The following is a 12,958-nucleotide window of genomic DNA, read 5'->3' as shown; positions in this document are numbered from 1 at the left end:
AAATGATTGTTTTCTCTCCTAAGGTAACACATTTAACTTGCCTGTCTTTGTCTTGGAGCTTTGATGAAAGTCTGTCTGGTGGGGGACGTCATCTGCTCCTCTGATTGCTGGGGTCACTTGATGTCCCTGTCAGGCCCCAGACAAGGACTCAGTTTCTGCTTTTGCTCTTCCCAGCGGAGATCCTTCAGGGCTCACAAAACACACCAGCGACAACGGAGCCCGGTCAGCCAACCAGTCCCCGCAGTCCGTGGGCAGCTCAGGCATCGACAGTGGCGTGGAGAGCACCTCGGACGGCCTGCGGGACCTGCCGTCCATCGCCATCTCCCTGTGCGGGGGCCTCAGCGACAACAGGGAGATCACCAAAGGTACCTCCGGCGGTGGCGCTGGTCCTCGAGCATAGAGCGCCCCCTGGTGGCCGCTGGTCAGAATGTCTGGAAGCCCGGCCTCCTGTGATCCATTCAGGCCACAGGGCGCTTTTCTCTGGTGTGATTAGTGACAACCCCTGACTCACAGCTGCTGGCTGGCAGTTGGCTGCCCTCAGGGTTCTGTGGGTCATAGGTGGCTCCAGGCGACAGCAAGACCACTGGGGTCACTCACCGTCAGGTGTGTTTTCTGGGCACAGTGCTGCCTTTTGGCCCTGAGCTGGTCCTGCAGGTGCGTCTGCGGGTGGGAACTTAAGCATTAGGAAAACTCAGTGCGCTGCAGGTGTGGGGGGAAATGGTGTGGGTGCTGGCGGGGGAGGGTGTCCAAACAAGTCCTGGGACGCTCCCCAGCTGGATCTGGAGGGTGCTGGCTTAGGGAATGAATTAATGCATAGTGCCCACACTATTTATAAAAGTGGTTTCTCAGCGTCTCATCCCAGTTACATGGTGACGTGGCCCTGAGACCTCAGTCGGTTCACTCAGCTGTTCCAGCTGATGGGTGTCCCTCCCCTCTGCCCCACCTGGTTAGGCAGGTCACTGTGCTTTCATTCACAGCCTTCTCCATCCTCACGACCACCTAGGAGGTGGGCGTGGTCTCTGTCCCCACGTTACAGCTGAGGGGACTGAGCCTGGGCTGATGAATCACTTGCTCAAGTTCACACCAATGACTGATCTAAACCCAGGTAGCCTGACCTCGAGTCCTGCCCCGCATGCATCTGCTTCTGCAGGTGCATGTGTATCCTGGTTCCCACACACCTGCTCCTCGCGTAAACATGTGCCCTAATTAAGGGTGAGCTTCCCCCATATCCTCCGACTGCCCCCACCTCCCCTCAGCTCTGCAGACTCTACCCCCAAGACTAACTGAAGCCCCCTTTACAACTAGATTTTATAGGATTGTCTGCACAGTTGGAATGCTTGAACTCTCAGAAGATAGCTATGAATATGAGCTCATGAAAAACAGGCCTGTTTTTTGAACCAGATTTTCCTTACATTTCCCCCTTTTCCCCACGATTGCTTTCACAGACGCATTTCTGGAACAAGCTGTATCATATCAACAGTTTGTGGACAACCCAGCCCTCATCGATGACCCCAATCTCGTGGTGAAGATCGGAAATAAGTAAGTTCCTTCCGAAAGTAATTTTGGCCTTCGTGGGATAACGTCTCAGCTTCAGGGTTTCAGCTGTACAGACCTAGACGTTAACCTTCAGGAATGAATATGATTAAGTCTCTGTTAAAATGTGTTATTGTCTCTTCACCATTGGCTGGATACTGCGCTGCTACAGAGTTAGCACGTTGACGTAACCACAGACCCTGTGGGTTTTTAGTTCACCTGCACTAGATTTTGCGATGGAACGTGTGACGTCACTGCCTCGGCCTGTGGCTCTTGGCTCATGTAGTGCCTGGTACTCCACACCAGTGTCACGCAATAGACTGAGGTTCCACTCCTGAAAGCTTTGCTCTCTGAGGTCAAGCAATGTGCACGTGTTTTTACAGACTCTTGGCAAACTTTTTTTCTCTAAGAGGAAGTCCCAGGTGTTCACGTGTTAACTGAGGGCGTGAAGCATGGCAGGAAATGCCCACCACGTTGGTGGCTCAATGCACAGCAGGGCGTGGGCTGCTCTCAGCTGGCCACAGGGTCACCTGCCGCGTCGTCTCTGCTGCTGCCATGATGGCTGCTTGGCCCCTCAGTGTGGCCGCTGGGGGTTCGGATGGAGGAGGGGCTCCTGCCAGGGCAGGCATGTGGGGGACCACCAGAGGGGTTGGCTGCAGGACTGACCCAGCTGGAGCTCCAGAGCCTCCCACGAGCACTTCTCAGGACATGAGAAAGGTCGTCAGTCTGAGCTTTGGTCTTCTGACGTCTCTTCACTGTTTCCCGTTAGGTACTACAACTGGACCACAGCAGCGCCTCTGCTCCTGGCGATGCAGGCCTTCCAGAAACCTTTGCCAAAGGTGAGCTTTAACACGAGAAGGAAAAGGGACACTAAAAATCATGGTTAGATGAATCTGGGTGATTGAATTGAACTTTTATTTTAGAAACCCGAAAGTTAGTGACATTGTGCTTTTTGGAAGTTCATGAGTATGAACATCAGGGGTCTCCAGTCTCTCTCTGGCACCTTGAGTGTCCTTCTCCCTCCTCCTTATCAAGGCAAAACCTCCCAGTTGCGGCAGTGCTGGACCAAGTCCTGCCTCCTCCAGGATTCCTATCCCAGCATCTGCCGTGCCACGGACACAGGCGGGCAGAGCAGATGGGTGTGGCCGTCAGAGCCCAAGGCCAGTGAGGGGAGAAGGGTGGGAGCAGACGGCAGGCTTGGGTGCAGGCAGGTGCCATGTGGATGCCAGGTGCCAGGTGCCATTGCCAGCGTCAGGCATCGCTCAGCCCAGAAGCAAGCCCTGGGACGACTGGCCGAGGAGGATTGAGTGCAGGTCCTGGGCAGCCACTCGCTGCACGTGAGAGCAGGTGGGTGGCTGCAAGGAAGAGGCAGGGGGAGCGGCAGCTGCGCTGCTGCAGGCCACCCTCCGCCCCCGCTGTCCTCACCCCTGTGCCCGCATTCTCCCTCCGACGGTTCCCGCGCCTTGCCTGGAATTGACCGTTCTGCAGCGTTGGGTCTTTCGGCTGAGGTTGTGTTCTCCAGAGTGGCTCTGATCTGTCCCTGCCTGGCTCTTCACAGTGTCCATGGCCCAGAACAGATGTTTATGTTCCACGTCTCAGCTCTTACGCATCAGTGAGGAAAGAGACCAGTGCCATGGAAATACGATTATAAAGGATATAGTTCACAGAGAAAGAACTATCTGGACTCTTGGACTTAAAGAAATTGGTCTTTGTGGTAGGCGTTCTAAATCTTTTGATAGGTTGTCAATCATTTTTTGACTCTGTTTATGATGTTTATCTAATATAGAAATTATTTCTGTATGTAGAATTTGTCAGTCTTATCTTTAGTGGCTGCTGGGTCTTGTATCACACTTAGAATGGCCCTGGTCCCCATTTCTAAAGCTTGTGAAAATACGCCCCGTCTTTCCTTCTAGTACATTCTTAAACCTTTGATTTATCTAGATTTTATTTTGAGAGTAATGAGTGAGGTATCAGGAACCGAACTGATTTTTTTTTCCCGCTGGTTATTGAATCAGGATGCTTTGGTGGCAGGAAACAGGGTGACTGCAAATGGCTTAAATAATAGGGGTTTATTATCATACATAATAAGAATCCTAGAGGTTGGCTGTTTGGGTCTTGATGAGTCTGTGTGAGCTTCCCTGTGCTTCTCCTGGCTTTCCCTTTATGATCACGAGAGACTGTTCTACACGCCATAGCCTCAGACAGCCATGTCCCAGGTAGGAGGGATAGAGGCAGACTGCTCACAGTTCATCGGCCACAACTTTGTCACACAGTCACCTCCAAGCCAGTTTTTGGCTCAGGAGTGGGATGTTATGCGTGGTGCAGACCAGTCAGGGTCCTCCTCTGAAATTGGGCCTGCCTTCCCAGAACGTAGTGCAGTCTGAGTCTTGAGCAGAGTTTTGGATATGCTGGCAAGAAAAAAAGGGGATGATTCACCCAGGGAGGCAACTGATAGGGTCTGGCAGGGCTCCCTGGTCATCTCAGTACCTTTCGTGACGTAACACTTTCCCCCACTGATAGGCAGTTACAGCTTTATCATCTACTACGTTCCTCTGTGAGTTTAGATTTGTTTCCGGACTTTGTCTTCTGTTCCATCAATATGTTTACTCCTGCCCCACTGCATTCTCTTAGTCACTGTAGCTTTTAAATATATTTTATTATCTAGTAAGGCTTATGTCTATTTATTATTCTTCGATCTGTGAGTCTTCTTGGCGATTTTTGTTTGTTTTATAATGAACTTTAGAATCAGTTCATCTAGGTCTGAAAATAATCTTGTTAGGTTTTTTAAAAATCGGAGTCTTGTTTCCTTTATGGATGAAATAGGAGGAGTAGGGTCATTGACATCTTTATGAATTGTTCTATTCATGATTTGCTTTTTAGTGTATTCAGGCTTTCGTTTGTGTCAGGGATTTTTAAATGATAAAAAGAAGCACACTTCAGGCTAAATATGCGAATTATTTCATCTTGTCACTTACCTGCAGCTTGTTTGGTTGAAAGACTTTAATCTTTTTTTCATTACCAGTTGAGGTATCAGCTACCAGATAGTTCTGTAAACCAAGGAAGGGAAATGAGATAACATTCACCCTGGTACTGGAGTTAGCCTCAAGATATATATTTTGTTCTTTGGGAAAAAATTATTAATTAATATTTAATTGTCTCCTATTCAACTTGCGTTTATTTAGGGCAAGAGTGTGAATTTTCTTTTTAATTCTTGAGGTTTTAAACCAAATGCATCTATTAATGTTCAGTTTGCCAAAATTTGGAAGTTTACATTTACTAAAAAGATGCTGCGCATTTTACCTTTTGTTTAAAACTGTTTACCTAGACCCCTTATTAATCATTTCATTTTTTATTTTATAATCATCATATTGAGAATAACAATATCTTAAAATCAATAAACCACTTTAATTTGAAAACTCCTGGTCTGGCTAATCACTAATGATTTTTCAATGCTTTCTTTTTCTGTTGTTGTTGTGTTGTATTTTATTTGTTGTTTGTTTATTCCTTTAACATCTTCTTAAGTCTTCATGCTTAAGTTACCTTAATGTAATTTTGGACGCCATTAGGTTTTGCTTCTCAAAAATTTTTAATCCACAAATAGTATGTTGTGTTCTCTCTGATTTTTTTTTTTTAAATGTTACTTTAATTTGCATGTGCGTGTCCTTTGGTTTGAACGTGCTAAGTTGATCTTTTTTTGGTTCCATTATTTATGTTACCATCCATTTGAAACAGGCCACGGTGGAATCTATCATGAGGGATAAGATGCCCAGGAAGGGAGGAAGATGGTGGTTTTCGTGGCGGGGAAGAAACACCACAATCAAAGAGGTAAGTCTGGAAAACAGGAGCATTTCTACGTAGCTCAGCAAATTTGAGTTTTGTGTAGCGGGGTCCGTTTTCATGCTTGTGTGTCACCCTGAGTGTGCAGGAGGCACACTTGAAGCAGGAAAAAGCGCCCCAGGATGAGGGGAGGCGGAACAGAAAGACCCAGGGAGTGAGCAGAGAGTTGGTTTCACCTCCTGGCTCTGCTGCCTCTGAGCTTGGAGGCCGTGGTCAGGTCACTCGTGCTCTGCAACATTTCATCTGCAGAAAGAAGAGAGTCAACCTGATGTTCACATTTTCCTTGAAGTTCAATATCTTCCTGTTGCCGGTGGGGACAGTCTTACTGAGGTAGACTTACAGCAGTGGACTGGTTCTCACTAGTCTTTTCCCTTCAGCGGCGTATTGAAATATACATGACCTTGGTTTCTGTTTCTATAAATGCCTGTAAGTTTTTCCAGGTCTTTGCCGGCCTCTCCACCTGTTTCTTGAAGCACTTTGTTTGCTTGGCTTCCAGGACAGTGTGTCACCTGGGCTTCCTCCCCCAGGGGCTGTTCCTCCCCCAGCTCGGCCCCTCTAGAAGTGGGTCCTCAAGGGCTGTCTCAGGGCCTCCTCTTCTGCCTCGACTGCCTACTTCTCCCCTGGCAACCTCACCCACAGCCACGCCATGACTCCCTTTTTATTTCCAGAGGAGACATTGTTTTGTACTTACATCCCTTTATGTAACCACTTAGGTAGACATCTCCATGTGGATGCTTCACGTACTTTTTTTTTCCTTAAATTTTTTTATTTTTTAAATTGTTTGGTGGGAGGAGCTAATTAGGTTTACTGATTTATTTATTTTTAGAGGAGGTATTGGGGACTGACCAGGACCTTGTGTGTGCTAAGCATGCATTCTACTCCTTGAGCTATACTCTCCCTGCCCCTTCATGCACTTCTAACTCGTCATTTCTAAAATCAAACCAATGATATTCTTGTGAATTCTTCCTTTTTTGGACCATAGTCAGAGAATGGCATCCCTGTCCATCCATAGCTGGACACTTCCTTTTCTCTTCGCTTCTCCTATCAATTTACCATCCTAAACATTGCTCGGATTTTCCACTTCTCTCCATCTTCAGCCCCGCAAATCTAGGCTATCATCTTCTCTCCGAGGACTGCTTCCAAATGGCCTATTTGTATCCATTCTTACCCTCTCTTCCTCATTGTCTATAGTTGCATTGGTCTGTTTAGGATAATGGTCCAATTTATATTACTTCCTGCTTAAAATGTTTTAGTGGGTTCCCAGGGCTCTTACAATTAAGACCAATGTCCTTAACATGGTCTACAGAACTTGTGTATCCTAGCCCCGCCTCCCTTTTGCCATTCTCCCTCTGCCCTCTGTGCATTGGCCTCACTGGTGAAAGTACATTCTACCCCAGGACCTTTGCATGTGTTACTTTCTCTGTATAGTGTTCTTAGGACCCCTCCCTCCCCTCTTAACTTAATTAACCAGCATCTCAAATGGGCCCTTTCTTGGCAGGTTAGTCTGGTCTGCAGTTCTCTGCTCTCATAGCCCTGCCTGTGAACTTTTCCTTCACAAACTTTGTCTGTGTTTATTATTATACATTTATTAGTATGATTATTTGATTAACATCCCTTTCCCCTCCAGACACTAAACTCATGGAGGCAGAGATTGTGTGTGGCTTTGATCCTTTGGTGTTCCCAGTGCCTGTGTTGCACCCAGAGCAGGGATTTGGCGGGTATTTAAGGGAATGCTAATTATACTTTTGGACCATAGGGTGAAGAAACCCCAAGGACAACAGTCAAGTTGATTATTATAAAAGTAAAAGGTGTTCCAGGGGTTCAGTTTGTTTATTTCATTAGTTCAAAAGGAAAGAGTCTGTTGGAAGGACTTTATCAAAATAAAATTGTTCTTTGGCATTTTCTGTTAGTGTGCCTGAGTTTCAATGATTGTTCATTATCTTCAAGGGGCATAAACATGTTAGAGTGATCATATGCTTTACTTTAGGAGACTTGAAGCATAAAGGGCCTTTCTGAGTCTCTTACAGAGAGCAGAATGTTCTAGAATTTAGGCAGAAGGCCATTTCAGAGACCTGTTTACTGCAGAGTATCCAGATTCTCATTAGTTTGAACTGAGGGGAATGAATGCCTGCATGAATAAGGAAGAGCTATTAAAAACCTCTTAACAAACTAAAATGCATTATTTCAGATAGATACATATTTTTGAACTAATACGTATCTTTAGTCTAATGAAGAATTGTTGATAGTGGTGGCTAAGTTACCCACCTCAATAGATTAAACATTCCTGGGCCTGTCAGCACATCAGTTATTTGTGTGCTTATAAAAAGCTAAATAATACTTGAAAACAGCTTGTACCCATCATGTGTTAAGTTGGTCACCCTGTTATGTTGTTTCTGTCACTCATTTTCTTTATTAACGTTAAAAACATTAACTTACTTCCTGACCAAATGACCACAGACGATGAGATTTGATTGTAAAGCCTTTGTCCTTTGATACCTCTTTCTGGCCTCTGGTTGACTTCCTGTGACATCTGTGGGGCTAGTGGATGTCTTCCTCCCCCCTTGCCTGCTGGGGCCAGGCTCTGATTCACCTGCAGCATCTCTGGGGTCCTCATGGCAGCGTTAGGAGATGGAGCTTATCACCCTTGTGTTGCTGGTGAGGAAGCGAGGCTCTGAAAGGTTCCATCACTGCCCCAGGTTCCTAAGCCAGAGAGGCAGGACTGGGCCCAGAGCTCTTAGAATTCCAAAGCTCTTTTCATTAACAGAGCATCTTCTATTAAGACTATACAGTGTTGAGAAAGAGAATGCATCCATGTTTTTCTCAAGCAAAATATGGTGTGAAAATATTTTCAGGCATTTCTATCAGCAATTATAAGAAAATATTTTGAAAGCCCTCGCGTATCCAAGCAGCCCTCGATAAAGCATTTGCATAAGCTACAGTGATTATGAAGCTTGGTTTAGTGCCACAGACACTTATGGAAAACAGACTTATTTCTGTCAAAAATATTTCTCGGCTTAATTGTAGACTTGTAAACGAAGGAGGGACTAGGACTTGCCATCCCTGAGGGGTGTGCCGCTGGGGAAGGCCCTGGGGCTCGCCCTGGGCTTGGGGGGCCCATCACAGAGCACCAGCTGCTGCGTAGGTGTTTCCCTTTGGTGTGTCCATGATTCTTTCCCATCGTCTTCTCTAGGAGAGTAAGCCAGAGCAGTGTTTGGCGGGAAAGAGCCACAGTACTGGGGAGCAGCCGCCGCAGCTCGGCATGGCCACCAGGTACGTGCCGGTCATCTCGGGGTGGTGCGGCTCCATTCTGTGTCCAGGGTCACGGCACATGCCCAGCAGATGCTGATAAGTTTCCCTGAATAGCCCAGGCCCTGGGCCCAGACAGACCTGGGCTGCAGACCTGGGTTCCAGCCCTGGCTCCGTCATTTACTCCTTGACCTGGAGCAGTTTACTTAAATTGATGTCCCCGTTAATCAGATGGACGCAATCGCTCCCTTAGATACCGAATTTCCGCAGTGAGTGTGAGGCTTAAGTGAGATACTGTAACTAGAGCGTCCGTCGTGGTCTCGGCACACGACAGCCCTCAATGCACAGAAGGCAGTAACCGTAGCGGTCGCGGTGGTAAATGATGCTGATGATGTGGCTGAACCACAGCGTTAACAGTGACATGAAAACAAGTTTCCCTTCTGAAGGAACTTGCCTTTTTTCTACAGTAAACACTTACCAGGTCTTACAGTGATGCTTTTCTAAGTATTGATAGGGGTTCGTATTAGCTTGAATAGGAAACATTGGATTTTGATAATACGGATCCACATTAGTAGTGTTTTGTCTTCAAGGCAACCTAGTCATGTGCAATTTGAGGTAACTTCTCTGAGGGCAGTGCCATCGCCACTGATTTGATTGTGAGATTACATACTGACAGTGATCTCAGCCAGTGTAACACCTTTTACATGAGACGTCGCCTTTCCATGCTTAAGAAACCCAGGATTGCATTTCTTATTTGGCAGGCAGAAAATGCTCACGTATTCATTGAAGGCAGGGTGCATCCCTTAATCCTGTTTGCACCTAGGAGGCCGAGAGCCTGACACAGAGCGGATATTTCTCACGTGTTGTTGCTGTCACTGAAATAATGAGATCTCCCCAGCACGTTGTTGATTCATCGGAGGCGCGGGCTTAGATTTCGAGTCCTTGGATTCATTCCTGGCCATAGCTCTATATCTTAAATTATTTTATTTCTAGAATTTATTTTTGGAAATAGAAAGCCATGGAGGTGTCAAGGAGAAAACAGTCTGATTTCTTTATCATCCTCTGTGGGGAAGCATGTGCAGGAGCTGATAAAGCTGCTTTTGAAGAGGACTCTGCCTGGCGGGCCCAGCTCTTGGCGGGGATGTTACTGGGAGACACCCCTTCTGTTCCCCTGGTGGCGCCCTGGCCCTGCTCCTTCCCACTGGCCCCTCTGTCGTCTGCACTGACGGGAGCAGGGCCCAAGAGCTCGTGTGCTTCTTTCCTATTCTTCACTCCCCATCCCTGGCTCAGTCTCTGGGGAGGGGCTTTCAAGCACAACTCTCTGGGTATCATCTTGAGTGCACCTGGAATCTTGAATGTACTTTGAGTGAGCTTGGAAGGGAGAAGGCAGGTTTGTTCAAGGTGGAGCTCGGGCTGAGGCTGTGCAGTCCCGAGTGGGTGGAGAGCAGCCAGGATGGGAGCCAGTGGGTTTTCAGCAAGTGGTGTTGACTCGTAGTCGTGGGGAGCAGCAGGCTGTACACAGCGGACTTGGGAGTCAGGCTTGGAGTCCTTCTCTCCGTATCTGAGTGAAGGAATAAGCATGATGGCCATGCCCAGAGCGGCCGAGGAGGGGCCACAAGCAGATGCCAGCCTTTCTGTTCCAAGGAATTGAAACCAGCAGTTCGCTGCCCTGGATGTGCCCTGCTCTCCTGGGACTCTTTTTGAGAACCTCTCTATTCTGCGGTAACTTCCAAACACAAAAGGCGGCACGAGCCGGGACATTTTCGGCCTTCTCTGTAATCTTTGACAAATTCATCAGCCCTTCAGCGTCTCCTCCTCCATCTGTGACGTGGGGATGAGCGTGACACCCACACCGCTGACGCTGGCTCATTTAATCCTCCCAGCAGCTTCATGAGAAAGGAGATCCAGGATGGAAGACCCGACGGCCACCCGGGCTGTGCCTGTGGCGACAATATCGGGATGGTCAGGAAGGTGGCTCTGTGGTGACCCAGAGGACACGTGCTCAACCTAACCGTGCAGTTTCAAATGGTTTAAAATTATACTCCACTATATGGCAAAATGCAGGATGTTTGCCAAATCCACCCTGCAGTTTGCCAGCCTGAGGCCTGGGGAAGTCAGGCCAGAGGCTCAGAGAAGCTCTGGCGGGCCAGAACATGGTGGTGGCTGGTGCAGGGTCTGTATTCTCCTTTCCGGCAGCGGCGTGGCGGCTCCTGGAGGCCGCGGGGTGGGCCAAGGGCGGGGGCAGGACGCCTCGGCAGCTCTTCCCTAGTGGGAGCATCACCCTGCACAGTTTATTTGAAACTTTTCGGATCTTCTTACTGTCTGATACGATCCTATTCAGACGTTGACAACAGTGCTTCTCCCGACTACAGAGCACTCTGCGCTGGTCACACTATGCTTCTTGATTAAACTTGAAAAATGAAGACTTGACTTCTGTGAAAAGGATTTAAGATTGTGCAAAGTCTTCATATAAAGTTCTTTTGAGCAATGTAAATCTTCTCATTTTTGCTGGTGTCCTAGACTTTTAGTCTCCTAATTAGATTCATGCAGTTGACTGAAAAAAAAGTGTTGGAGTGCTCTGCTAATTGACAGATTTGTGATTGACAGAACAGTCCCTGAAGTCTCATAATTGAGCAAACAGCTTGTCACCATGCAAGTCATTAAAATACCACTGAAAAATGTACACTGACAAGTGCTAACTTAGATGCTGTTCACAGCTCCTGAACACAGACACTTGAGTGGGATGAGCCCTTTTGTTTTGTGCTGTTGCTTCTTGTAGACGCTGCAAAGCAAGGGGTGAGGGGCGGGGGCTGGGGTGGCCAAGTTCGCAGATGACAGTGTACTTGCCCTCGCCTGGCACCACCCGCAGCCAACTGGACCACTCCCATCTCAGTTTCTGGATCTGTGTTTTCCTTTCTGTGCTCCCTCAAACGTGGCATGCATGCTGCACGGATTTAGGGTTTTGGTTTTTTCCTTCAAAGCAGCAGATGGAAATAACAGCTATTCTGCCTTGCTTCCGCATCCCACCAGCAGAGGCACACATCAATCTGTTGTCACCAAGAGCTCTGGTTCACATTTGGATGTCATTTCACTCCAAACTATTGGCGTGGAGCATAAACATTTTCCAGTTCAATGAGGGGCCCCGCAGCCTCCTCTCCTGAGTTCCCACCCAGGCTGACTGGCTCCAGGACCATGCCTGCCTGTCTTTGGAAAACCTCTAGGTTATTGGTTCAGAAGTACCAGCACCGTTCATAGGATCCGCAGGGGTTGGAACCGGAAGGCACTTTTGTGTCATTTTACAGATGGGCCACTGAGACCCAGAGAGGGGTCCTGTGGTCTTGAGGCCTTTCCTGGGACCCATGTCTCCCAGTCCCGTTCTTTCTGTGTGTTATATGCCAGCATCCTGAATTTCTTGGTGGCTAGAATGCTGTTTGCTCCTCTGCATTTTAAGATGAGGAAATCAGATCTGAAAGAAAAGTGATCTGAGCAAGATAACACAGCCTGAAGTCCCTGGGGTTCAGACCCAGGCTTCTCAGGTTCTCACTGCTGTGCCAGCCCCAGTCCACCTCGAACCTGGCCATGAGTGTTGTTGATTCATCCACATGGAGCTTAGCACCCCCATGGACCAACTGAGCCCATGTGCTCTGTCTCTGTGGACATGTTCCCACACTCCTTCACCAAGGGCTGTGTCCCCTTGACGTCTGTGACTCCAGCCCACATTGTTCTGAGCAGCTCCTGGGGCCCTGGTCCAGCCGCTCTGGACATCCTGGCATCGCACTTGTCCTGCTGTGTTGTGTTTAGACAGAAAGCCCGTAGGAGAGCAGGGGCCAGGCTGTTTGCTGGAGCCCCCACGCCTGGCATAGTGCCAAGAAGCATTGGCAGGGTGAGCCCCCAGTCTGCCAGCCTGCAGCCCACAGCAGCCTCTTGCAAGGCCCGTGAGGCGCTCGGTGGGGTGGGGTGGGGTGGGGTGGGGACTCATTCTGGATGTGGAAAGAGCCAGTAGAAGGAACAGAGAAGTGGGCTGCTGGGTAACGGTGTCCTCCCTCTCATCTGCCCCAGTTTGGGGCAGTACTGGATTGCAGGAACTGCTTCTGGAATGAACACGTGGGGTAAGATTGCAACAGGTTACATAGGAAATACCTGATCATTTTCTGGTGGAAGGGAAGAGGAGGTAAGGGGAAGATGAGGGAGTAGGAGGGCAAGGTAAAAGCCCACTGAGATAAAAAGATAAGATGGACCCCCCCCACGTGCATCAGCCTTGGGTAAAGGGCTGTGCTGAGCAGGACGCTTTGCAGGACAACGTGCACCCGAGGAGTTGCGACGTGCCTGCTTCGGGGCGCTC

General features: G+C 48.4%; 1 protein-coding gene across 4 annotated transcripts in view; it reads left to right on the top strand.

Annotated features, from left to right (window-relative positions):
* The window catches only part of LPIN1 (lipin 1), a 113,258-nt gene that overhangs the window by 79,676 nt on the left and 20,624 nt on the right, over nucleotides 1–12,958 (top strand). For all 4 annotated transcript variants that reach the window (XM_064494725.1, XM_010989678.3, XM_010989677.3 and 1 more), the window contains 5 exons: nucleotides 175–365; nucleotides 1,446–1,539; nucleotides 2,303–2,372; nucleotides 5,266–5,358; nucleotides 8,561–8,640. In XM_064494725.1, coding sequence (XP_064350795.1) covers nucleotides 175–365; nucleotides 1,446–1,539; nucleotides 2,303–2,372; nucleotides 5,266–5,358; nucleotides 8,561–8,640 — 528 coding nt within the window. The remainder of the gene's footprint in view (nucleotides 1–174; nucleotides 366–1,445; nucleotides 1,540–2,302; nucleotides 2,373–5,265; nucleotides 5,359–8,560; nucleotides 8,641–12,958) is intronic.

This window comes from Camelus dromedarius, chromosome 15, assembly GCF_036321535.1.
Source record: "Camelus dromedarius isolate mCamDro1 chromosome 15, mCamDro1.pat, whole genome shotgun sequence".
NCBI classification, from domain to species: domain Eukaryota; kingdom Metazoa; phylum Chordata; class Mammalia; order Artiodactyla; family Camelidae; genus Camelus; species Camelus dromedarius.
Note: the sequence above shows the minus strand (reverse complement) of the source record. Positions and strands in the feature narration are given on the sequence as shown.